General features: G+C 39.8%; 1 protein-coding gene across 1 annotated transcript in view; it reads left to right on the plus strand.

The window, feature by feature from the left end:
* Positions 1–24,690, plus strand: part of frem2a (FRAS1 related extracellular matrix 2a) — a 123,202-nt gene that overhangs the window by 56,018 nt on the left and 42,494 nt on the right. Inside the window, exon 4 of the mRNA XM_036143042.1 lies at positions 17,696–17,926. Coding sequence (XP_035998935.1) covers positions 17,696–17,926 — 231 coding nt within the window. The remainder of the gene's footprint in view (positions 1–17,695; positions 17,927–24,690) is intronic.

Here is a 24,690-nt window from a genome sequence, read left to right on the forward strand (position 1 = left end):
AGTTTGCAGGCAGTGAATGCTTCAGTTGGTTTTAAGAATATAATTGCTTTTCCTGGGAATTTTTTATTATGTATTTTTGGCAAATAGGTTTGAGAGAACAACCCATAAAACATAGTAGTTCCCAAAAAAGTGTTCTTGCATCTAAATCAGTTTCTGAAACACCCTATGACAACCAGAAAGAGTAAATTTTTCTTCCCAGAAAGAGAAAGAAGACCTTTAATATTCCACCTAATATGGCTGCATGTTCTTCATCAATCTCAAGTTTTCCAGTTTTCCTACGGAACATGCCTGACATCCATATATGTTGCAACATATACGGATGTCAAGTGAATTCATCAATATTTTAAAATAAAAATTAACCTCTCTGCCGTCAATTCCCCGTGCACATACTACCACCTTGGCCCTCCCTCCTCCTCCTCTCCCACAGTGCTGCACGCCAGGCCAAACCGCTGCAGTCGCCGCACTTCTCCTCTGATCCATAACACCAAACCGCGACAGACAGGTAATTCCAGTGTTTGTGGGATCCGTAACATTTTGCGGGCCACAATACTTTACATTACAGCGCCACTAAAAACATTAGGAGGATTCTGGCCCGACACTTCCTTAAACAAAAGGGAAGGAGGGCATTTAGGCGTCACATTGCTGAAAACGCTTACCTTTTCATACAAAGAGCCTTGATATATAAAGCATTGCTCACATGTTTCCTGCTCATTAAATCCAGGATTTCAAAGCCTCGTCCAGCTGCTTACTGATGTTTTATGGGCTTAACAAAGAGTGAAAGAGGTGCAGACGGCTGCAGCACACAGGCAGGTTTACTGTTTTATCAAATTCGACCAGTTCACTAGTTTTGTTTTGGTGAAAATCTTTACAGTTTCTTGTTGTGAAAGGCAACAAAAAAATGCCTGATCAAAAACCTTTTGCAGGAGAATGTCAAGTAGCTTTCATGGTAAAGTGTTGAATATGGAGGAAGACAGGAAAAGTCACCTTTAGAGAGGGGTTAGTTTCATACAAGTATTTATACTTCAACACTTGAGGAAATATTTTGGTAGGTAATTAAAAATAGAAACTAACATATGTAGTAGAATAATTATGTAATATATTGTTTGGATATTAAAAAACCTGCACTATGGCCTTGTTTTTTTTTTCCTGGTATGCATTAATTTCTTTAACGTGATAATTACAGCTACCCAATTTGTTTACTGTAGATGTATGTTGATTGTTTTAGTAAAAAATAAATATGTAAGTTAAATTTATTCCACTGTGTTTCATTGTACGCTAAACTTACATTTGTTGACTGGTGCCCTCTTTTTTGGCTCAAGCACCTGCACCCAGAAATAACCATGCACATGCCTGTTGTACTGAGGCCCCGTCCCCATGGAGTCAAGACTAGGTGGTTTGGATAAAGGTATTTTGGCCGTTCGTCCACATGGATGTGGCGTTATGGAAGACTGTAAACTTTAATTTTTGAAACTGGATCCCAGAGCGGACACATTTCTAAATTCCTGTTTCATTTTTCCTTGTGTACACGTGAGCCGCATATAAGTCGTAGCTTTGTCTCCCTCTGTAACCCGCATGCGCATCACTCCGACAAATAACAACAAAGATGGCGTTGTCTGGTGTTGTGGCTTTGTTATGGCTGTCAGTAGCATCCTCGGACTCTTCCTTTCTAACGAGCCCGCTCTATACAGTGTGATCCCAATGTCTGATCCCTGGCAGGTGCTGTGTTTACTTCACGTTAGTTTTCTGCGCATTCCCGGTGTTTTTGCATGTCAAGCTTATCACAGCTTTTTTTACTTGTGCTGCATCCTCTCGTGTAGACGCACATTTTTTCTTATCGTTTATAAAAATTGGCCATGTTCCTCTCCGTGTACTAACCCAATAGATTGAATCATCAACTCCAAAAGTTCTTTGTAAGACATACAACAAGAACAGACGTTACATTAAAAAACAAAAATCACCATCAGCATAATTATCCATCCAGTCATCTGCTCTGTACTTTGATAGCAATAGATGCGTTGGTCCAATAATTTAACCTGGATCCTATTTTCTAAAGAAACTGAAGTGGTGGGGAAAAAAAATAAGTTCTTAACAGTTTCATTCAAATGTCTGTTCAACGGATAATAAGAAGAAATAATTAGTGACAGATTATCTAAATAAGAATATCTTAGAAACAAGACATGTAACACATTCTAACATTCTTAATTACAGAGTTTAAACTTTACAAATAAAAGGCAACCATGGAGCAGTCAGTTCTTTCAAACTTTTGGACATCTGGTACATCATGTCTACCAGTCAGAAGGCTTATTATGGTTTTAATTTGTTAGAGTCATCTGATCCATTGTCTCAGTCATCAAGGAAAAATCCGTACTCTACTTTCATTGCGAAAAAAAATATTCCTTTCCAGCCAGTTCATTAAGCAAAAGCTTGATTTGTGGTTTGCAGCATTTAGTAGAAAGATGCTGTCACTTTATCTGCGTTGTTTTCAAGGATTTTCTGAACTTGTATTTCACGTAGACAGAGGGGGGATATATAATTTACTGCGAATGTTAAATATGTATAGTACCTATTTCCTTTAAATACAATTATTAGCGGAGAGCCCCTGTAAAAACAAGTCATAGTGAAACTACTAAAACACTAAAGCTAATAAACAAAAATTCTATTTATGCAAACTGTCAGTGGGTGAACTGTAACCTCATAAACATTTTCCTGAACTTGCCGTTTCACTACAGTTACAATTCGTTAGAAAATACGAAACAGACGTTAAATGTTTCTACGATCAAATCTTACATTTACATATCCTGAAGGTTCAGTTTTGCTAAGAAGTTTTTGATGTAAAGAAAGTGGAGGGAGTGTTTGCCCTGAGCATGTTTTTGCTTTTATAAATCTGTGGAAATCCATACGCGTAAGTGTTGCTATTTTATTTAATTTCTGTTGGCAAGTGCAACATACAAACACAACGGATTTGCTTTTACAACTTTTAGAACTACTAAACCTAATTTTGCATTGTAAAAACCTTTTAAGATTCTTCTGACAAACCCATTGACGGATATTTCTCCCTTTGCTGTAGTTTCGTGTACCTAGTTGTTGCAGACTGCATGGTTATTCTTTGATGATTCAGACTCATAATAGCTCCTAGAATATGGACAGAAATGTCATTTTGTACTTTTATTTGGGAGGGGAAAAAAGGCGTTTTGGAGTTTATCAGTCCTCAGGCAAGAGAAGGCAGAAGAATACATTGCTGTCTGTGTCTTCCATCTCAGTTTCAACGAGCTACGAAAGCACCAATGCTTGTCTGATGCTGAGCTTTCTGAGTAGCAGAGGTTGGCGATTTGGTGTTAAAAAGGAACAGCACAGCATGTTTTTGTGCTTATGTCTGAGTGTTTGCACAGGTTCGAAGGTTAAAAGGATGATGACGATGCTCTCTCTGGGCAGCTCCCTTAACCCTGACTTTATCATGCTTCAGCTGGTTTGCTTATGGACAAGTAAGCGGTTGTAAGCAACTTTTAAGCTCCCCTCCTGTCGTCGTTATTCTGATTGTTGTTAATCGTGAAGTCCTTTTCTGGTATAACAGTGTGGCGGGTTATGCGTTTTTTATCCACCTGTGTAGATGTACTTGTGAGAACACTCACGGCTTGACACAGTCCTAAGTACAAATGAGAAACAGTGTTCTGATTCACATTCTTTGCGCAGTTAAGCGCACGGTTATCTCTGAACACACATACGCAGCACGCTCTCACACACTCATCCCATTTAAAGAAAGTGTTTTAAAAGGCAGCTTCTAGGTAACATGGTTTTCTGACGAAGGGCTGAAACGCCTCAAAATGAAAGCTCTTTCATCTGGGCTGATGTAGCTGCCAGAAATTCAGTCGAGGCATAATACCATGGCTAGACTGAAAATTAAACAGAAGTAATACTTGTTCTGGCTTAAGAAAGTATTACGTTTTAGTTTGTAGCCCGAAGTATTTTCTTTTGGTGATGGTGGGAAATACAGCAACTCAGATTTTCTTTAAAGAGGAAGAGGTGACTGATCTTACATAGAAATTACACAGTGAACTCTAATCTGAAACACTATACCTACAGTCATTTTTAAAAAGGCCATTGATTTTTAAGAGAGCTGTATTGAATTTATCTTAAAGTACACATTTAGATTTTTGCTAAATTTCCTGTTTCCTGGTAGTTTAGGCATCCAGCTAATTCTGAGAAGCACACACGAGGGAAGATCTGTGCCTCATTTATTAAACATTGCATAGCATCCATCCTAAAAAGGTATGTATGCCAAAACAACTGAAAATTGGCATATGCCTAAAAAAATTCTGATTTATATAACCATGCCACACACTCCAGCACACAGTTTACCTTTATAAAGCTTTATAAGCTGCACTGGAACTTTTGCGTACCAAGTTCTGCCACATGTTCTGCCCAGAAATGGTCAATGCAAAGCACCTCATGAATGTTAATCTGTATTTAAATGGGTCATCTGATCGTCCTTGTCATGGTTAACAATGGCAACCATGAAGAAAATGCAAATAAACTGTGGAAAAAAAATTAAGAAAAAAATAAGGCATTTGTTAAATGTGTAAATCAGAGGTAAAAGCACGTATGTTATCCACATTAAAAGAACTTGGGTACAAAGTGAACCTGATTGCTGTTTTAACAAGTCTTTTTTTGTACAGTCTGAGAGCACAGATCATCATTCTCAGGGTGGAGGGAGACCAGGAGGACAGAGAAGTGACCTTGTGGTGAAGTCGACCTATGATAAAAGTCTGATATGGAGTGAAATCAAACTTGGGAGAGGAATCATGTTGCAGTTTGACTGCAATTCACCATGTCACCATCTGGGTTGCCAACTTCCCCTGTCTCCAAAATTAGCTTACGCATGGGTCAGAGATGCTGTGAGTCTCCCGTCAATTTGTATATATATATATATATATATATATATATATATATATATATATATATATATTTATATATATATATATATATATATATATATATATATCACAACCTTTGCATGGAAAGTGACATATTCTTTTCATCAATTACCAAAATCACCAACAAACGTCTTGGAGATCTAATCACTGATCTTCTGTGGTGGTAGATGTCCTCACATCCTTCTGTCTCTTCATGTAACCAGAGATACACTCAATAATGTTAAGATCCGGGCTCTGTGGGTGCCATGCTGTCAGTCCCGGGAATTCTTGTTCTTTTTTAACCTGATGATAGTTCTTAATGACCTTGATTATATGGTTGGGGGTCGTGCTGCTACAAAAAAAAAAAATTAGGACCAGTCATATTCCTCCCTAATGGTACTGTTGGATGGATAGGTATATTTCTCAAGACAGCCAATGAGTTAACATTTTTTACTAATCTCTCCAGATTACCTGGTGCCATTTTTCTGCACTCCAGTTCCATAGTTGAGTCGCTGGGCCTTGTTCCCATGTTAGAGGTCTGACATTTTGGCTGCAACTCTTCCAGGAAGACCGATTCTGGCTAGAGTTGTCCAGGCAGTGGATGGTTGCGCCTGGGTCCCGCTGATTTCTTACAATTGTGAGGTGATGCCGCTTCTGGACATCTTCCAATTTCAAAGAGAAATAAGTTTGAGTCGTTTTTCATCTGCTTCGCAAAGTTTCTTTGGCCGACCACAGCATCTGCGCTTCTCTTCGTTGCCTGTTATTTTGTGTTTCTTCAAAAGAGCTTGAGCATCAAATCTTGAAACACAAGTCTGTTTAGAAGTATCTGTCTGGGAGAAACCTTGCTGATGCAAGCCAAGCCAACTTTTTTTTTTTATAAGCACTTTAAAAACAGCACAGCTGACCCACGTGCTGAACAGATATGTACAGCGTCAGTACATAAATACATAAAACACATTAATGTTGTTAAAGCAACTTGAATAAAATCCAACAGAAAACACAAATTAGGTGTTCTAAGTAACTTGAAAAATATATATCTACAGAATGATGCCGCCACGACTTTCTCTCCCTGTGACAATGAATGAATTGTTCAGCTTTGTGTGCGAGTGTGTGTGTGTGTGTGTGTGTGTGTGTGTGTGTGTGTGTGTGTGTGTGTGTGTGTGTGTGTGTGTGTGTGTTTTTACCACACACAGGCCTTCTGCGTGCATGTCAAAAATGTATGTTCAGTTTTTAATCTCACTTGACCAGAGCACCATCTTCTACACGTGTCCAGTGCCTCCTATGTTTGCTTGTGGCAAACTATTGCAAAACCAAATAGAAAAAGATAATTTATTTTTGTTATGCTGGGAATTAATATTACAAAATATTAACAAAGATCTCAACAACAGCAATCCCGTGAAAAGATGAAGAAATTGCAAGGCCAGAATGGAAAAAAACCTGCTAAAGAATTGCTGGTATTCGTGCGCGCAGACAGAAGGATTGATCGCTCCAGATTCGACGAGGAGCGTGTTGGGGATAAAATAAAAAGCAGGGAGGAAGGTTGCCAGAAGCCTGCTGCTATTGCAATGGTTTGCTGATGAAAGCTTGTGTGGTTCCAGGTAGTATTGAAGCGGAGCTTTTTTACGGAGTCCATCCCAGCAGGTGTACAGGTAGTGAGGATCAGCAGAGAAAAGGAACACAAAGATAAGAACAAGGTTTGAAGTTGCTCCTGCAAAGCAAAGGCTCAGGAAGGATAGGGATGGACAGGAACGTGTCGACGGGACTGGATTCTCATGCTGCTGTTTTTTAAGCTCAACTTCTTTTCACACTTCAAATAAGAATCAATTAAATCAGTTCACACACAGCAAAGCTATACAGGTTATCTTATTTCTTTATATGAATGTATACGTATTTCCAAAGCTCACCTACTAATGGAGTTCTGTCAAATGTTTTAACCCCGGGCTTCCGCTTAGCTGTCACCCCTCTTAACTCATCTCATGTTTGCTCGCTGTCTTCTTCAATCTCTCCTCACCTCATTTCAGGCCACTGAAGAGTGTTTGCTTCTGAGAACCTCTGATTCATTGAAGACACAACCTCTCCCCGCCGTATAGCTGTGTCTGTTTGCACGAGCTGATGGAGGATGTATTCCCTGTTGTGCGGCAGTGGGTTTGGTTTGACTATACACAACTGTTAATAAGTGTTAAAAGCAATTATTAACAATTATTGGTCAGAATTACTATCTCGAGACGCCACCCAATTATCAGGAGATAATAGCGAAACCGCTCCCAGTCTCTGTCAGTTATTGTTTAATGAATATCTGCTTAGGGAGGTGTAGTGTCAGTGGCGGCTTGTCAATACACTGCAAAAACGGAGCTAAAAATAAGTAAAATGTTCTTAAAATTTGTGTGTTTTTCCTTGATTTGAGCAGGTAAACAAGATGATCTGCCAATAGAATAAGATTTTTGCACTTTAAATAGGAACAATTCATCTCCCTCATCTTATGTCAAGTGCAGTATATCTAATTACCTTATTTAAGGGTTCAAAATACTCATTTCAATGGCAGATAATCTTATTTACCTGCTCAAATCTATGACAAAAACACAAATTTTAAGAACATTTTACTTATTTTTAGATCCGTTTTTGCAGTGTAGGGGGCGCTCGGGCACTGGCCGCCATCAGAATCGCAGGAAAAAGTGTAGACACAGTGAACATAAATTACAAATTGAACAGTAATTATCATAAGCATTCCCTCAAATGTGTCTGACCTTGATTTTTCTGCATTCCCTTTCCCTTTTGGGTTTATCTGAGTTTATATACCTGTGTTTTAATGGTGAGAGGTGCAGAACAGAAAGGTACGATTGCATGGAACCTTTTGGCTTCCATGTGACTTCCTGCTGGTCTCTAATTGGATACTTAAAGGTATCGTGGATGATCTTTTTCGGTTTCATGTTCCAGGGGGATCACCTTATCTATTGGTTGTCCCACATAGCAATAATTGTGGTGCGCTAACGTAACAGCAATGTGCATGCACGCTCCTTATTAGGTTCTGCTTGCTGATGGTGCATAAACACTTGTTGTGTTTATGTATCCGGTTAGCTTTGGTGTTAGCCGTTCATTGTAGAGCTGCTGCTCTCAACTTATACTTTGAAAAGGGCTGAGACTTGCGAGAAGCAAACTGTATTACAAGTTTATGAGAAAAGGAGGAAGGCCTCAGAAGAAAAAAATAAGACATAGACTTTGACAACTTTATTGTCATTTTGTATGTACAGAGTGCATTACAGAACGAAATTTCGTTGCATACAGCTTACAACAGTGTAGTGGGATTGCAGGCGGAATAAGGCAACGTTACAATATAAAGTGCAGCAGTGATCAGATGTAACAGTGTAGGAGAAAAACAGTGTGCAGAAGATTGTTCAACGATTGTTTATGTGCAAAGATAATTGAGCAAAAAGGCACAAAAAGTCCACATTCTATTTGGGAGTTTTTTTCACATTATCCCCCTGAGGACTCGCAGAGCAGGTAAGATGGTCTTGCCCATGCACGCGTTTCTTACCTACATTTCTGGAAAGAAAACGTCCACTCTACCTTTAGGATTATTTTTGAGTCAATCTTTATGTGCAATTTTGCATCAGAAGGACTAGCCTTGCATGCCTAGAACAGCACCAAATAAATTCAGTCCATTTACCATTTATCATCTAATCAGGTTAATTCATGCTATATGTCGAACAGTGTCGCATCCCTGGCATCTTAGATGCGCAGGTGCAAATGTCACTCAGACATAATGATGGAAATGGAAGAGTCAGACAACAGTGAGCGTGTCTCTGTGGGACGTGCTGGAAAAAGAACTCTTGAAGGCTCTGACTTAAAGCCACACTTAAGTAACATTTTTACCTTAATATATCCTCTTCTAAGTCCCTGTAATAGTAATCTAAATGTTTATGAGACAATTTAGGGGTCTGTCATCTCCCCTTCGTGTCCCGGGCCTAAAAAACGCACTTTCTGTGATTCGACCTAGAGGTGGTCTTGCAGCTCTGTTCTCGTTCTCACGGTAAGACGAACAACTTTACGGCAGCTCAATGAAAGGCCATCGGCATCAATAACACTGTTACCAAGTCTGCTTATTATAAGCAATATCTGTTTTTTTTAATTGTCTTGTAAATTTTGTGAGTCCTAGGTTGCAGTTTATTGTGCTTGTTTTTGACCACAATATTTTTTTTATTTCATCCCCCTCCTTCTCCTAAATAAACAAGAGCTTAAAATAGACTCACCTGCGCTGTTACACCGGGCTCACATACACACTCTCTCTCTCTCTCTCTCTCTCTCTCTCTCTCTCTCTCTCTCTCTCTCTCTCTCTCTCTCTCTCTCTCTCTCTCTCTCTCTTTCTCTCTCAATGTTGCTCTAGCTGCTTTGAGAGTGACAGTGTGTTGTAGCTGTGGGGTGTGGGGGGTACGCGGAGGGGAGCGAGTGTTTACGACAGTGCTATTTTCAAAAGGTCCTGTAGGGGGAGCACTACTTGAAGATGGCTTAATGTGGCTTTAAACAGCTTCTGCTAGTGTCGCCATTCCCGATACAACAGCACATCTTCGTGGGTCTAATTGAGTTCATGGCTTGCTTGGTCGGGGCTTTTTCTGTCAGAAAAAAATGGAGAACAACTCTGTCAGGCAGGTGGTCATAATGTTATGCCTGATCTGTGTATGTTTGGAACTTTCATGCCACCTTTGCTGTAAACCCATCACTGTAGCATTTTAAAACAAAAGGTCATATTGCGATATTTGCTTACCATCAGCGACACCTCGCAGCTCAAACTTCAAATGGTTCAGTTTTCCAGTGATGTCTTTTTAAAATGCAAGGTCAAGCATCTAGTCAGTGTCACTGAGCAGTGAGGCGTCTTCCCCTTTGGATTGAATGAACTCTTTGATTTCGCCCAAAAGCGACAAAAAGTGCTTCAAAACACTTCTTCTTCTAAGCCTCGGAATTTCTGTTTCCAGTAACAAGTCTGATAGATTCTCAGCAAGCGCCTTAAAGATCCGGTGTTGTTTGTTTTTCAGGAGAATAAAATGGCACTTAGAGTGTGGTGCCAGTTCACACTTTTTAATAAATCAACTTCTAGTCCAGTTCACACAGGTTAGAATTAAAATGTATTCATGTACACAGTTTACCACCCACACATTTATAACCAAGGCGGGGTACACCCTGCACAGGGTCATGTTTTTGGACGGTGGAAGGACTGTTGGAGGAAGCCGGAGAATGTGCAGAGAATCTACGCATGCCAAGGGAGAACATGCCAACTCCATGCAGAAAAAAACCCAGGCCAGCATTTTAACCCAGGACTCTCTTGCTGCAAAGGAACATTGCTACCAAGTCCTCAGCTGTGCAGCCTTCACAGATTACAACATGTCGTTATTTTTTAAAGAACGATAGAACTGAATATTTTTTATTGTCATTACATGTGAACATACCAAGATTAAAAAGACTCCTGCGGTAAAGTGCTTCATTACAAACATTTTCCTTCTATGAAAAACTATGAAGCTGTAATGAAAAGAAAAATTGTAAAAATTAAATCCTACATATCAAAAATATGGAAAACACTAGAAAGCAACTGTTTTAAAACGTTATTATCATTGCTAATAATAACAATAATAATAATAATACTGCGACAGACTGGCGACCTGTCCAGGGTGTACTCCGACTCTCACCTGGTGAACGCTGGAGATAGGCACCAGCAACCCCCGCGACACCATGAGGGATTAAGCGGGTCAGAAAACGGATGGATGGATAATAATAATACTAATAATAATAATGATAATAATACATCTGTCATTATATGTTACCATAATACATTTTTTTTGTGAGGCATACACTGACTCATGAAAATGGATCTCTAAACAGACAATCCATGAGAGATTGAAGTGTGCAAATACAAATTTGCAAGTAAGAGACAGTGTAAATGATTTTCATTGGATCAGAAATCTGTGTAACCAGTAGTGTGTTTGTAACATGTAATAGATTATGAAGAGGGCTGGTAGTTCAGGGATATTCAGCGGGGGGCGATAACTCTCACAGCTTTGGGAAATAAGCTCATTTTAAGTCTGTTAGTTTTTGATTTAATGTTTAATGGGGAATCTGTGGCAACACATCTGGACCTTTTCTGGACTCGGGCAGCATAAACTGTGTCTAGATCCTGCAGACGGCATTCCAACATTCCCTGTGCTGTGCTCAACACCCATGCTAAATCCTTCCTTTCCGGTACTGTTCAGCTCCCATATCACACTGGTATGCTGAGGCACAAAAGGCTCTACTGTAGCTCTGTAAATATTTTATTTACAACTTAGTGGAAAGTCCAATCCGTTTCAGTTTCCTGAGAAAGAAGAGCTGTTGTTGTGCCTCTCCTGCAGGTGGGAGGTGTTTACAGTCCAGTACAGGTCAGATGAGATGTGAATCCCTAGGAACATTATGTTGTCCAAATGCTCCACAATGTCCCCTTGTATGCAGAGAGGAGCATGTTCAGTCTTTCTTGACCTCCAGTAGTCCACTATGACCTCTTTTGTCATTCTGGTGTTCAGGATGAGATTATTCCTGGAGCACCGCTGTGTCAGATTGTGGACCTCCTCTCTGTAGTGGGTCTCATCACTGTTGAAAATGAGACCCACCACAATGATGTCATCTGCAAACATCACAACCACGTTTGTGGGGTGGATAGCCAAGCGGTCGTGTGTGAAGAGTTTAAAGAGAGTAGGGCTGAAGACACAGCCCTGTGGCATTCCAGCGTTCAGGATCAGTGGGGCAGATGCGTTTGCCAATCTTCACCACATGGGGCCCGTTGGTGAGGAAGTCACTGATCCGGGAGCAGAGAGGTGGAGATAGTCCCAGGCTGTGTAGCTTCATGGCCAGCATGTCTGGGAGTGAACATGGTGTTGAAGACTGAGCTGAAGTCCACGAATAGCCTCCTAACATAGGTGTTAGGATGCTGCAGAAGTGCCAGCAAGACAGCGTCCTCTCTAGAACGATTCTCCCTATGGGCAGGCTGCAGGTTGTAGGTCAGAACTGCTTTCTTAGTGCCAAAGAGAGCCCAGCAGATTTATTTTCACAAGTGGATCATAGCTGCTTTTGCTATAGTGCGCCGCATGATAATTATGCAAAAAGCTTTAGTTTTAATTCAATGGACACAGAAATGGAAAAGAGAAATAAAGGAAGGGCGAGAGGGGTGAGGTAAAACCTTAAAAGGGCGAGAAGGTGACAAAAACAGAGTAGATAATAAAGAGAGTGCAAGATAACATCCTCAGAGTTTGCTTCTGCACCTGCAGAAAAAGATATACAAATAACAGCAAAACAAGCAGAAAAAAATCAGCAAATTACTTTTGCATCCAAACTGACAGCATGTCTGGACCTGAAACTTTGATGAAACCGACTTTCTTTAAGGAAGAGGTCACTTGGTGCAGTTTCAGGACAAGAAGATCTGGCTGAGAAAGATGCTTAGACCTTCTGTTGCTTGGAGAGGCAAAGCGTGCAAATAAGCTGTTTAATGTGTCAGGCAGAGCTGCTGATTGCTGTGTCCATAGTCTGGGATGCTCCTTATGCTCTCCATACGTTACATGGGTGATTGCTGCTGAAGTGGTCCTGTATGCACTGCTTGTACCTGTGCTCTGCCTTCTGGATGCCCTTTTTCAGCTCACTTCTAGCCCTGGTTTGAACCAGTCTATCTCCTGCTCTGAATGCTGCAACACAGGCATTCAGCACGGACTGCACTGTGCTGTCCACCCACGGTTTCTGGTCAGGAAACATTCTGATTGTCTTTGTGGGTCGGACAGCATCAGTGCAGAAATGGATTTAAGACAGCACAGATGATGTGTAATCCTGTAGCTCAGCACCCTCTTTAAACACTTCCCAGTCTGTGTGTTTAAAGCAGTCCTGCAAAGCTGAGCATGCCTCTCCAGTCCAAACCTGAAAAGGTTTTGATGACGAGTCTGGTTCTACAGATCAGGTCCACAGAGATGTGATCTGACGATCCAAAGTCAAGAGGTGCTGCAGCCTTATACCTTCCTGGGTTGTTGCAATCGACCTGATCTAATATACTATTGTCTCTGGTTGGAAGCGTTATGAATTTGTGGAATTTAGGTAGCTTTTAACTCAATTAAAGTCTCCAGCTACAATTACAGCTCTGTCTGGATTACTGCTCATTTGGCTGCTGATTAAACAACAGAGTTCCTCCAGGGCTAGCAGGGTTAGCATTAGCTTTAGGCTGAATATATGCTGCGAGCAGAAGATTCCCATTGCTTTTGCAGATGTACACCAAGAGTTGTGGCTGTACACTGACAAACATCTGCCTTTGCTCCTCTCTGCTGCTTCGGTTCCGGTCAGCTGTAAACAAAGAGTGGCCTCCTAGCTCCACCACGGCGTCATGGATGTTTTTTGTCAAGCTATGTCTCTGTGAAGCTCTTACAAGAGCTGATCCTCAGCCAGATCTCATCCTGTTTGTTGCCGATTGACCTAACAGGTCTTCGCTAATAGCAAATGGCTTCTTAGCCTTAGCAATACGGTTAGTATTGCCAAGTATGATGCTCTCTGTACGCTCGCATTTGTTGATATAGTAGCCCTCACTTGACCAAGACATGCATCAAGAGCAAGTTATAGAAAGATGTAATGGAGAAAATTTGGCCTTTTTTCTAAATAAAACATTGTTCGGACTGTGATAATAAATGAAACAGAGATATTGTAAGTTAGTTATTGTTTGCATGCGGCCCGGATGAGATGACCCATGGACCGGTACATGAGCCATCCTGGGGATTGGGGACCACTTAGCTAGATCATCTTAGGCATGTGACTGTACTTGATATGTATATATTAGATGGGGATCCTTGAAACATGAGTTACTTCAGTTGTAATCCATCTGAGCTAAACTAAAAACATATTCTTGAGCGTGATACACACTGTCTGTCTTTCACATGCTTTCGACCTACAGAAGTGCCTCTCTTGCAGGATCTCTCCATTTTTATCTGTCATATCGTTGTGTTCCCTTTGTGAAATTCATCCATTTTTAAAATATGTTCTTTACATTATTCCTCTCTTCTCTTCTGCTTTATGTTCCCTCATTCTTTTTGGTGTGTTTTTTTCCCCCTGTATGAATAATATGCGGTATACCATTGGGACCGAGGAAAGAAAGGAGAGATCCCAGTCACATTTTTTACTCTACACAAGCAAATCGTATTTTGTGTTCATGCACTTTTGTTCTACTCTGTCATTGTTTTGAGAAATAAATGGACACCTGTTAAGTGGTGTACTTTTGCCAGGTTAACATGAATCCTCTCTTGCGGGTTTTATTCCACCCTCATATCCGTTGCCAAGTGGGCTGGGTAAAGAGATAATTGTGTTTCACAGAGAGAGAGAGGAGAAACTGTGGAACAACAAACTGCTTTTCTACAGGTTGCCTCTATGTAAAAATGAGCTTTATCACAAAAAATATTTTTCTTTTGACAAAGGGACTAAGCTCAGCTCATCACCAGTTATGGATTACATATTCATGTGGCTCAATAGACAATGACAAGGTAAGCTTGCAGGTTGATGCGTGTTTTGGGGAATTTTTAAAGCACCTCTTTTCAACTTGAAACTGGTGTTGTGTAGACAAAAAAAAAAAAACATCAGGGTCTTTAAATCTAGGACTAGCAATCAATGAGATCAAAAGCTTGGAGGGTATATATCCTCCTACACAGAGAGCTCCCCAGTTTGACCCGCAAGCTGTCTTTTTCCTCTAGGGAGCCGAGCAATAAAACTCCACAGACTTTGTGATCGACTCTCTCTCTCTCTCTGTCTCCCTTTTGTGGCACATTTTGTGTGTCTCATTTTATGTTGATAAGCTGATTATTAGAATAGATAAATGCTCGTAAATGATGTGGGTTTATGTATCATGGCGTGGTTAAAAGAATCTTAATTAGTCTTAAAGTAAGGTGATAGGGGGTGTAATGATCCACGTCTTGAACCAACACAGTTGTCTGTCTCATGATGAGCTAGCCACTGAAAATTTGAGAGCGATAATTAAAAGATGGGTCAGTGCCAGGAAGCTAACGGCTTTAAATTAAGTCTACCATTTCTAATTAAGAGAAACAGTCAATTATCCACCTAAAACTCTGACAGCACCTATTTAATTGCCATGGAACGTTTTTTACTGTGGTTTCTCTGTATCTCGCTGAGGGGCATTTGTCCAAATATTCGAGTGTTTAAGTATGCGTGCCAGCCTGTGTGAATAATTTTGATCCTGTGTGAATTAGAGAAAATTCATGCTACATTTAAACTTTTGAATCTGAGTCTTTTTTTCTTAAATCATCAAAGTTGGTTGATGTGTGATCAGGCCACGCTGAGAGAAAAGGGGTTTGAAATGAATCATCAAAAGCCATGACATTCATCATGATAATTTATGTAAATTGGCTGCCACTGTTTATCATTATGTACTTATATACATCTGAAGTTATTGCTTGAAGTAAAAAAGGCAGATTTAAGCATTCTATGGGGGGTTTTTCCCAGTGGCTCCAAAAACATGTTGTTCTCCAGCAATTTCATAACACATACTATTATCATGTAATAGTATGATTATAGTATGTAATAGTATCATGATATAATATCATGATACATGATATATTATCATGAATCATGTAAGTCTATTATCATTGACTTACATACAATAGTCCTTTGTGTCACACCTTGACCTCCTTCTTTTTTTTTACCTCACATAGAGCTTTATCTCCCCTTTATATTGCCAGACATAATTCTGGTGTCATCACTAACGCACAATTTCAGGGGTGTCTATAACTCCAGTCCCCAACAGCTGCTTTAGAGGTTTCCCTGGTCTAACACAACTGTATGAAATGAACGGGTTTTGTAAGCAGGCTCCTGCAGCACTTGATGTTCTGTTGAGGAGGTAATTTAGTCATTTCAGTCAGCTGTGTTGGAGCAGAAACAGAAAAACATGTCCTACCCCTGCACTAGCTGAAACGACAGTAAACACTGACAGGATATTATTCTACATTTCTGCTTAGAAGGTCACCTGGTTGCCAATCATGCCTGCTGGATAACAATTTTTCCAGGTTTACCACAAACCCTTAGTTTTTTTTTTTTTTTTTTAATTCCTCCACACTATTAGACGTGTTATTTTGCAACTGAGGAATCCCTAGCAGGAAAAATTACACAGTATTAAAAAACAACCGGCATTTATTTACGTGATAACTTCTTGGCAATAGGTCTAGAAAACCTGTTAATTTCCCCTCAAAAGGCGTTCCATTTATTTGTTGAGCAAGAGAGTTGAGTATGTAGGTTGCCATAGGTTTGCAACCCACTTCTTCTTAAACTTTTGGGACCCCCGACTGCGATATCGCACCAGTCTAGGACCAATTTCTATATTTCAACATGGCATCGCTCACCTCCACTAAGTGGGATTCTTTTTTCTACCTCCAGAATTTGGGAAGTGGAGCAGATGTGATTGTGAGCCTGCAGTCTTGAGCTCAACCCTATTATACACTTTTCAGATCAGCATCGGTGTGCTGTTTGTGCCAGAGTGACTGACATAGCCACGCTGGTTGACTTGTGACAAAGCTGCAATTTGGCAGACGAGAGGGTCCTGCAATGGATAGTCAGGGGATTCAAAAGGTTCATTGGAGTGTTCCTACGTTCTGCACTGGATCTTTTTTCTGAGCAGCTGCAAGAACAGAGACTTTTTTACACCCTCTCCCAGTACTTTTTCGACTGATGCCACCACACAAAGCCCCTAACATCAAAAGCGTAAAACCACCAGACTTAGCCAGCTGTCTGGCTCAAGCTGTTAAAATTTTAAACTACAATTCTGATTATGCACTTTCCATTAAAATACTTACTGTATGTGTAACTGTTTTGGTATTTTCTATTATCTTTTTGCTAGATTGATTTATTTTCACACTTATCTATGATTATCTCCAGATAAACACTCTGTTACATGCTTTTCTAGTATACAATGCGATGTCACCGAAATGTATTTGATCTGAATCGGTGTGACTGTTTCTATTGCAGCATTTATTTTCAGCTTATATTTTGCATACAATACTCCCAGTGTGCTCATGTTCAATATGTATCCAAACCCATCTGCATATGTTTGTCGCCGTCTTTGTTGTTTGCGCAGGCATTAGCCAGTCTGAAAAGGGAAAACAAATCCTTTTGTCCTGGACCCACACTCGCGAGCATATCTGCCTGGCGTGGTTACAGTTCTGTTTGTTAGCCTGGGGTTTATGGGTCTAAACAAAGAAATATGAACAGCTCATTTCCAGATGTAACACATTATTTCATAAATGTGTGCCACCTGCGCTCCTTGTGGTGTTCAATGTGAAAGTCAATATTACCAGTGAGTTAGCTCCCCACCTTCAAGGGTGATGTATCAGGGGGCATAAAAGATATATTACAGTAAAATAGAGTTACAATAAAGGGCTTATTCAAATTAAATAAGAAATCTTTGAGGTGAAAATGATGTGACACAGAGATGGAAAAACATGCGCATGTGTATCAAACCTCTGTAGTGTAACTAATCTCTCCCTGTAACAAAGAATATGCCACATTAAATGTTTCCGTCGCAGATTTCTTTTACACTTTTCTCTGTAAGTGATAAACGAAGAAAAACACACAGCACTCGTTTCTCTGTTATTGTAATTTTTAATGTATTTTTCATCTGATTCTCTCTTGTGGCCATCACTCACACACACACACACGCACACTATTTTATATATTTGTTAAATTAAATTTCCCTGCCTTATTCTTCTTGTGCATTTTTTGTTTTTTTTTTATGTCCCTCACAGGCATTGGCACCCAGGATGGTAGTGCAAGGAAGGATGAGGACTTCAGAGGGAGGTCTCAAAGGCAGGTCCAGTTTAACCCAGGACAGACGAGGGCCACGTGGCACGTTCGGATCCTGACCGACGAGAAGTACGAGCAGGCGGAGACCTTCCAGATTCTGCTGTCAGAGCCAGTGATGGGAGTGATGGAGTTTCCCATCTCAGCAACAGTAGAGATCCTAGACCCTGATGATGGTCAGTGTTGCCGATGCACACAAAACATCCTGCAAAATAACCATTATGTCTGCATTAAACTATTTTCTGCAACAGCTGACAGTACAGGATATATTAAACAGAAGTAAAATAGTGCATTTTTATTTTCCATACATTAAAAGTTTAAAAAAGAAAAAGATGAAAAACCTGGGACAACTTTTTCACATTTTTCATATTGTTTAATATTTAGTTGAAGGGGTTGAAGCTCTTTGTTTGCGATATGGAAACTATGTTCCTATGACAGAACACTATGTTCGCTTTTATGTCCTCTGATCCCAAATAGTTGGGCTGATATGGCCAAACCACCAAGTGAAAAAAAGTCTTCAAGTTTTCAGGTGATTTATCTTAATAAACTCAACACCTTTTTAATTGAAAAAGAAATATGTAGCTACTTTGTAACCAAGATGGTAATTGATAAGGAAGTGAACCTATTAATTTACTGCATTAAAGACATGAAACACATTCAGAAATTTGAGACACATGGTGTGACTTGGTTGCTGAAAACCTAATAATTAACCAGGATGATCTCATTCTAAATCTTCCTTTATGTCGCTCGGTTTTGAAATCTTACATATGAAAAATATGTGCATAGTCAAAAGAGACAAAGAGGTATAAAAAAAGCTGTACATGTCATAATTGAGCAGAACGACTCTGGATCAGAGCAACCACAGAGACAGTCAGGTTGAGTCAAAAAATGGTCTTTATTAAACAAAGGACGGGGTGTGCGTCTGGTTGGCTCGTTCTGGGTTCTGCTGGGAAGGGTGAGAGTGATGATGAATGACAGGTCTGAATCTGGTGAAAAGGTTGAGAAGGCTGAACTCACAGAGGCAGTGCTTGGCAGAAGTCTGGGAGGGGGGTGTCCTGGGTCCGGGTGTATTCCAGTGGTTCTCTCTGCGATGCTGTTTGTGTTGGAGGGTGGACAGGCAGGTGAGCACCAAGAGGAGGGTCAAGGTGGGTTTACGGTAGGAGAGCTGCAGGTTTCGAGGAGGGTCCAGGCTTGAAGGTTTCTCGGATTCTTTGAGTTTCTATAAGAGACCAGAACACAGAATTAGGATCGGCTCGGAAAAAACTCGGAACTTAGCTTAAGTTGGTCAAGTACCACTCTGGAAGCGAGAAAGAACTGACGCCCTCCTCCTGGTCTCAGCTCCTTAAGTACGAGCCTTAATTGGCCGAGATGCAACACACCTGCCAGTCACACCCTGCAGCGGAGAGAGAGAGAGAGACCAGGCCTGCACCCAGACCAGCAGTATGACAGTACAGGTTAAAAAAGATTTTTCACAGACTAATTATCTTCAGTATCACATTTGAGCTCCATGCTCAAACAGTTGTTAGCACTGTTTCCTAGCAAGGGGATTTTGGATTCTTTCATTCCACCGTCTAATAAACATGGATGGTATAGGCAGTGTTAAAATCCCTCCATATATGTGTTTTTGTATATAAACCTATAGGCTAAATGCTCTACTCATCTGACATAGACAGACATAGCCACCACATGGCTTGTGATAATGTTCAAATGGACTTCTTATTACGCTTCTTTCAACAGTAACTTTCTTCTTGTCAGCTCTTAAAGAAATGCCACAGCTATTGATTGCCTACTAATTCTCCCACCTTAGATGGGGTGGGGGGGGGGGGGGGGGGGTTTGCTGCTCCTCCAGGGTGACTATAGGGCATTAGGTAGCTTTGCTTATTGATGTGCATCCTGTGTGTTGTTTTGGGTAGACAACCATGTCTTGTAGGTAGGTTTGCTGCTCTGCTGTAGAAATGTCAGACCGGATAAATAGAGCGGTTTACTGTGAGATGTTCAAAACCTGAACTTTTTTTTGTATATAACTTAACCCTGCTCAATATAGTACCATTACCGTATATTAATACATATTAATATGTATTATTACTTTGTAATGTGCCTTGATATGACATGTTTCATGAATTGGGCACTATATAAATAAAATTTAATTGAATTGAAAAATTCAGATACTCTAGCACTTTTTTAATAACACACACATATGTACTACTAAGGGCAATAAAAAAGAGGCTGAGTACACAAGTTTGCCACACTTTACATGTTTTTACTTATGAAAAAATAGTTGAAAACCATGTCTAATTTTTTTGCCCCTTTGTGTTGGTCTAACACTTAATAGCCCAATACAATACGTTAAAGTTTGGGATTTTACCACAAAAATTTCAAATAGTTAAAAAAGTGTGATTATTTTTTTCTTTTCTTTTATTCAAAGCACTCTACAACTAAAGCCATCAACTAAAAGTTCAGACAAAGCTCTGAGAAAAGGCAGCTAATGCCACTCAGCCACAATTTCAAGCTGTGACAACTATTTTAACACCAAGAAGTGCTCTCTGAACAGTGTTGAGTTACATATTGAACAATTCCTATTAAAACTGAAACCCAGCAGCACCGCTTAATCACAGATCACACTGTACACTTATACAATGTATGAGGAGTTAGGTCAGTTTGACCTTGGAGTAATAAAAACGGGGAATTGTAAGTAAAGACTAGCTAACAGCTAGGTAAAGATAAAATAAAAAGGTTTTCTGTGTACTTTTTATTATCTGCATAGACCTGCTGCAAACAGGTGTGGATTCCCACTTTTTAACAACTTTCCTCATTTTATAGGTATCATTGCACAACACATCTACAGTACTGTGAAAAAAGTACTTCTCCCTAACAAATTTCTTCTTGTTAAATTCAATTCAATTAAATTTTATTTATATAGCGCCGATTCACAACACATGCCATCCTAAGGCACTTTACAAAGTCAAATTCAATCAAATCATAGTTTTCCTATCTAAGGAAACCCAGCAGATTGTATTGAGTCTTGACAAGCAGCATTAACTCTTCATGAAAGAGCGTAGAGCCACAGGGAGAGTCGTCTGTATTGTCCATGGCTTTGCAGCAATCCCTCATATTGAGCATGCATGAAATGACAGTGGAGGGGATAACGCCCCTTTAACCTCCAGCAGAACCAGGCTCAGTGTGAACGGTCATCTACATTGACCGACTGGGGGTTGGAGAACACAGAGCAGAGACACAAAAAGCACAGAAGCACACATTGATCCAGAAATTATTTCCATGTTATGTGGTAATAGTGGATGATCTGCCTTCCCTGGATGATGTCACAGCTAACAGAACCCAAGACCAGGTGTACCTACTATGAAGAGAAAAATGACAGAGAACAAAAAGTTAAAAGCTGAAATAACAACAAACAATGCAAACTGGAGAACAGTAGGGGAACTCAGCAGAGTGAGAAAAATAAACCCTGATGTCCTCCAGCAGCCTAAGCCTATAGCAGCATAACTATAGAGGTAGCTCCAGTGTTGTATAAAGTACTGAAATCTCGGAGTCAAGTAAAAGTATAAGTACCTCTCCAAAATATGACTTTGGTAGAAGTCCAAGTCAATGACTGAAATGTTACTTGAGTAAAAGTCTTAAAGTATCTGAAATGTCTTGTACTTAAGTATGAAAATTACTGTAAAAAGAGATGTACTCAAGTAATGTAATAAAAAGTATAAGTAAAAAGTAAAACATAGCAAATGCAGTTTGAATGACATTTTTTAGATTTTGGTAAACTTTGAAAGTCAAATTCACTTAAAATAATATAAACAGCCAAGTGCAGGAGAAATTTAGACCAAGTTTGGACAGAAAATACAACCTTTTTGTAAGCTTTCAGTTTTCCTTCTTCAAGTAAGGTCAGTGCAATGCACTTTAAAATTATACACAACCAAGTGCAGGAAAAGGGGGTGTATACTAAGAACATGGTTAAGTGATTAAGTGATAGTTAACCTACAGGAAGTGGTAAACCTGCTAAAAGATACACCTGCGGTTGCAGATATAATTTAGTTAAGAAAATTAGGACTCTCTGCTATTAGATGCTCTACCTATACCACAAGATTAATTTAACCTGATTTACCAACTGAACCCGCTTCTTATCCCATTGGTGGTGATGAACAAGCCCAGGCAAGTCCCGAATTTGTCGCAGTCAATCAGTAGGTGGGGTCCAAACACTTGCATGCGTGAGTCTCTCTCTCTCTCTCTTTGTAACGAGTAACTAAACCAAACATTGAAAATGTACTGGAGTAAAAGTATGCAATTAAGTTCAGAAATATAGTGAAGTAAAAGTAAAAGTTATCAAAAAATGTTATACTCGAGAAAAGTATAAAGTACTTCAAAATATACTTAAGTACAGTAGTGAAGTATTTTTACTTCATTACTATACAACACTGGGTAGCTCTGTAGTCATTCTAACTATAATCGTTGTCCAAAGGGAAAGTTTAAAGCCTAGTCTTAAAAGTAGACAGGGTGTCTGCCTCACGGACCAAAACTGGGAGTTGGTTCCACAGGAGAGGAGCCTGATAGCTAAAGGATCTGCCTCCCATTCTACTTTTATAGACTCTATGAACCACCAGCAGACCTGCAGTCTGAGAGCGAAGTGCTCTGTTAGGAATATACGGGGTAATCAGAGCTCTGTGTTGGATTTGTGTCATGTTTAAATGTTTTAGGTCATCAGCAAACTAATGAAAAACCATAATAAATACAAAAGGCAACTTTGCAATGATTATTTGAATCAATAAAGGCAAAATGCTATCCAAACTAACTGAGTAAAAATGAATAGCCACCAAACCTCATAACTGGCTGTCCCTCCCTATGACGGCTCTTACTGCTCTTAAGTAGTTGCAATGACTTTTTCATCACTGTACAGGAATTTTGCTACAGCCTATCGAAGACTAAGTCACTTCAAAATCTCCCTTTTTTTCTTTTTTTTTTTTTGCTTTTTATGCTCAAGTGTGCCTGCGTTACCTAGGCACACTTGAGCCTGATGGCCATTCTTGTGTTGTTCTTTTTCTAAGACCCTTTGTTGGTTTTACTGCAGAGATGATGGGGAAACACACCTTCCACAAAGCTATTTTCAGTGTATAAAATATTTTCCTAAAAGTCTCAGGGGATCATAAAGTTCTTCAATTGGCAGACGCAAGACACGCCTTTGTTTTGTTGTTTTTTGTTTTTTTTTCCTGGTCAGCAGTAGTTTCCACTGTGCAACTCTCCCACGGCAACTCTCCCAGTCTCTTTCTTGCTGTAGATGTTGTTCGAGGTTGTTTTGTGGCCTCCTGGGAGGAGTCTTTGAAGTTCTCTTGGAATGCTTGTTTTTTGGCCGGTCACTCATGGGAATGTTCACTACTGTCCTGTATTTTCTCCAATTCTTGGATAATGGCTGGTACTATGGTTCACTATAGTCCCGAAGCCTGTATAACTATGCTTAGGCTTTTAGATGTCAAAAACATTGTTTCTCAACTGTTCATTTGCTGTTTTTTATCAGTGCATTATGTGTTGCTTTATGAGATTTTTTTTTTATTATTATTTTTTGTCTGCTTCATGTTGTCACACAGGTTCTATGTAGGGGACCTATTTGATCCAACAGAGCGAGCAATAATTAGGCCCAAGTATGACAAGAGAGACAGAATCACTGAATGCTGTTGATCGCAGTGAAGATTGACAATCACAATCATTTAAAACTATTTTTTTATTTGCTCAGGGTTTGTGAATTTGTTTCAATGACCTGAAACATTTACATTTAACAAACAAAAAAGACAAAAACAGAAGTATTTTTTTTAAAAAAAAGGGGGAGGAGGGGGTGTATATACTACTAGTAATACTTTTTTTCACAGTACTGTAATTTACTCCCATCTTTCAGCTTCTGCTATTAAAACCAGTTTGACACTTTTACGTGTGCAAAACTGAACATTTTCCTAGGACTGACATGAGGATTATGGTTGAGCTTTATCCTTTCATATATGGGCTGAATGACGGGAGATTTTCTGCTCAGGCACTGGTTAGACTAGAATATCCATTTCATCTATGTCATATATAGAAACGTTTCTAGCTTCAGGCAGACCAACAGAAGTAACAAATGAGGGGATTCGACATTTACAGAGCAAACGACTCAAAATTCATTCTGCCATTCGTTTGCGCCTCTCGTGACGATATGTCTGCAGGTGCATCCTGAGTATACGATTAAATGACAGTAAAAGAATGAAAATGTCAGTATAAACAGTGTCACCTACTGATAGGGAGTGTGGTGAAAATTCTAGGCTTCAGCATGAACATTTGATTGTGACACTTTAGCCAGATGAGAGCCGTTTTAGGGATGATGTATTTCTTTTCTTCGGCATCGGTGCTTCTGATTCCTACGTCCTAAAAATGAACATGATGGTTACGTTCCCATAAAAAATAATTAATCCGAAAGTCGCAATAAAAATCAACCATCCCACTCACTCGCACATAGACAGTTCACCTTCTTATTTAGGGTTTATTGCCATTTTCCCTGTCCTAGTTTTTTTTTTTTTTTTTTTTCCTCGAAGTTGAAACGTTAATGGAATATTAAGTGGCGCTGCTCTGCTCAATCAATGCTACATTTACTCTTTTGTCACTTTTGCTTTTTGGTATTTGTATGCATTATCCCTCTCTCCAGCTCAGCCTCTAACTAATTAGAAACACACAACAATTGCTCTCGCAACTCTCTTTCTCATTTGTCTCCATATTCTCTTGCTTTCAGGCTCTCCCTGCCTCATTTTCCTCCCTCCATCCCGCCTCCCCTGTGGATTAATTATGATGTGTGTGAGTAAGGGTTAGGAGCTTGTCTGTTTTCTGCCATCTCCAGGGACGGTCTAATGTGACAGAGATCAGTCCCTCTGTAATCTAATGGGCCCAGAGAAGATTCGGCAGTGCCTGTTTCATTAAC

This window comes from Fundulus heteroclitus, chromosome 11, assembly GCF_011125445.2.
Source record: "Fundulus heteroclitus isolate FHET01 chromosome 11, MU-UCD_Fhet_4.1, whole genome shotgun sequence".
Taxonomy (NCBI): Eukaryota; Metazoa; Chordata; class Actinopteri; order Cyprinodontiformes; family Fundulidae; genus Fundulus; species Fundulus heteroclitus.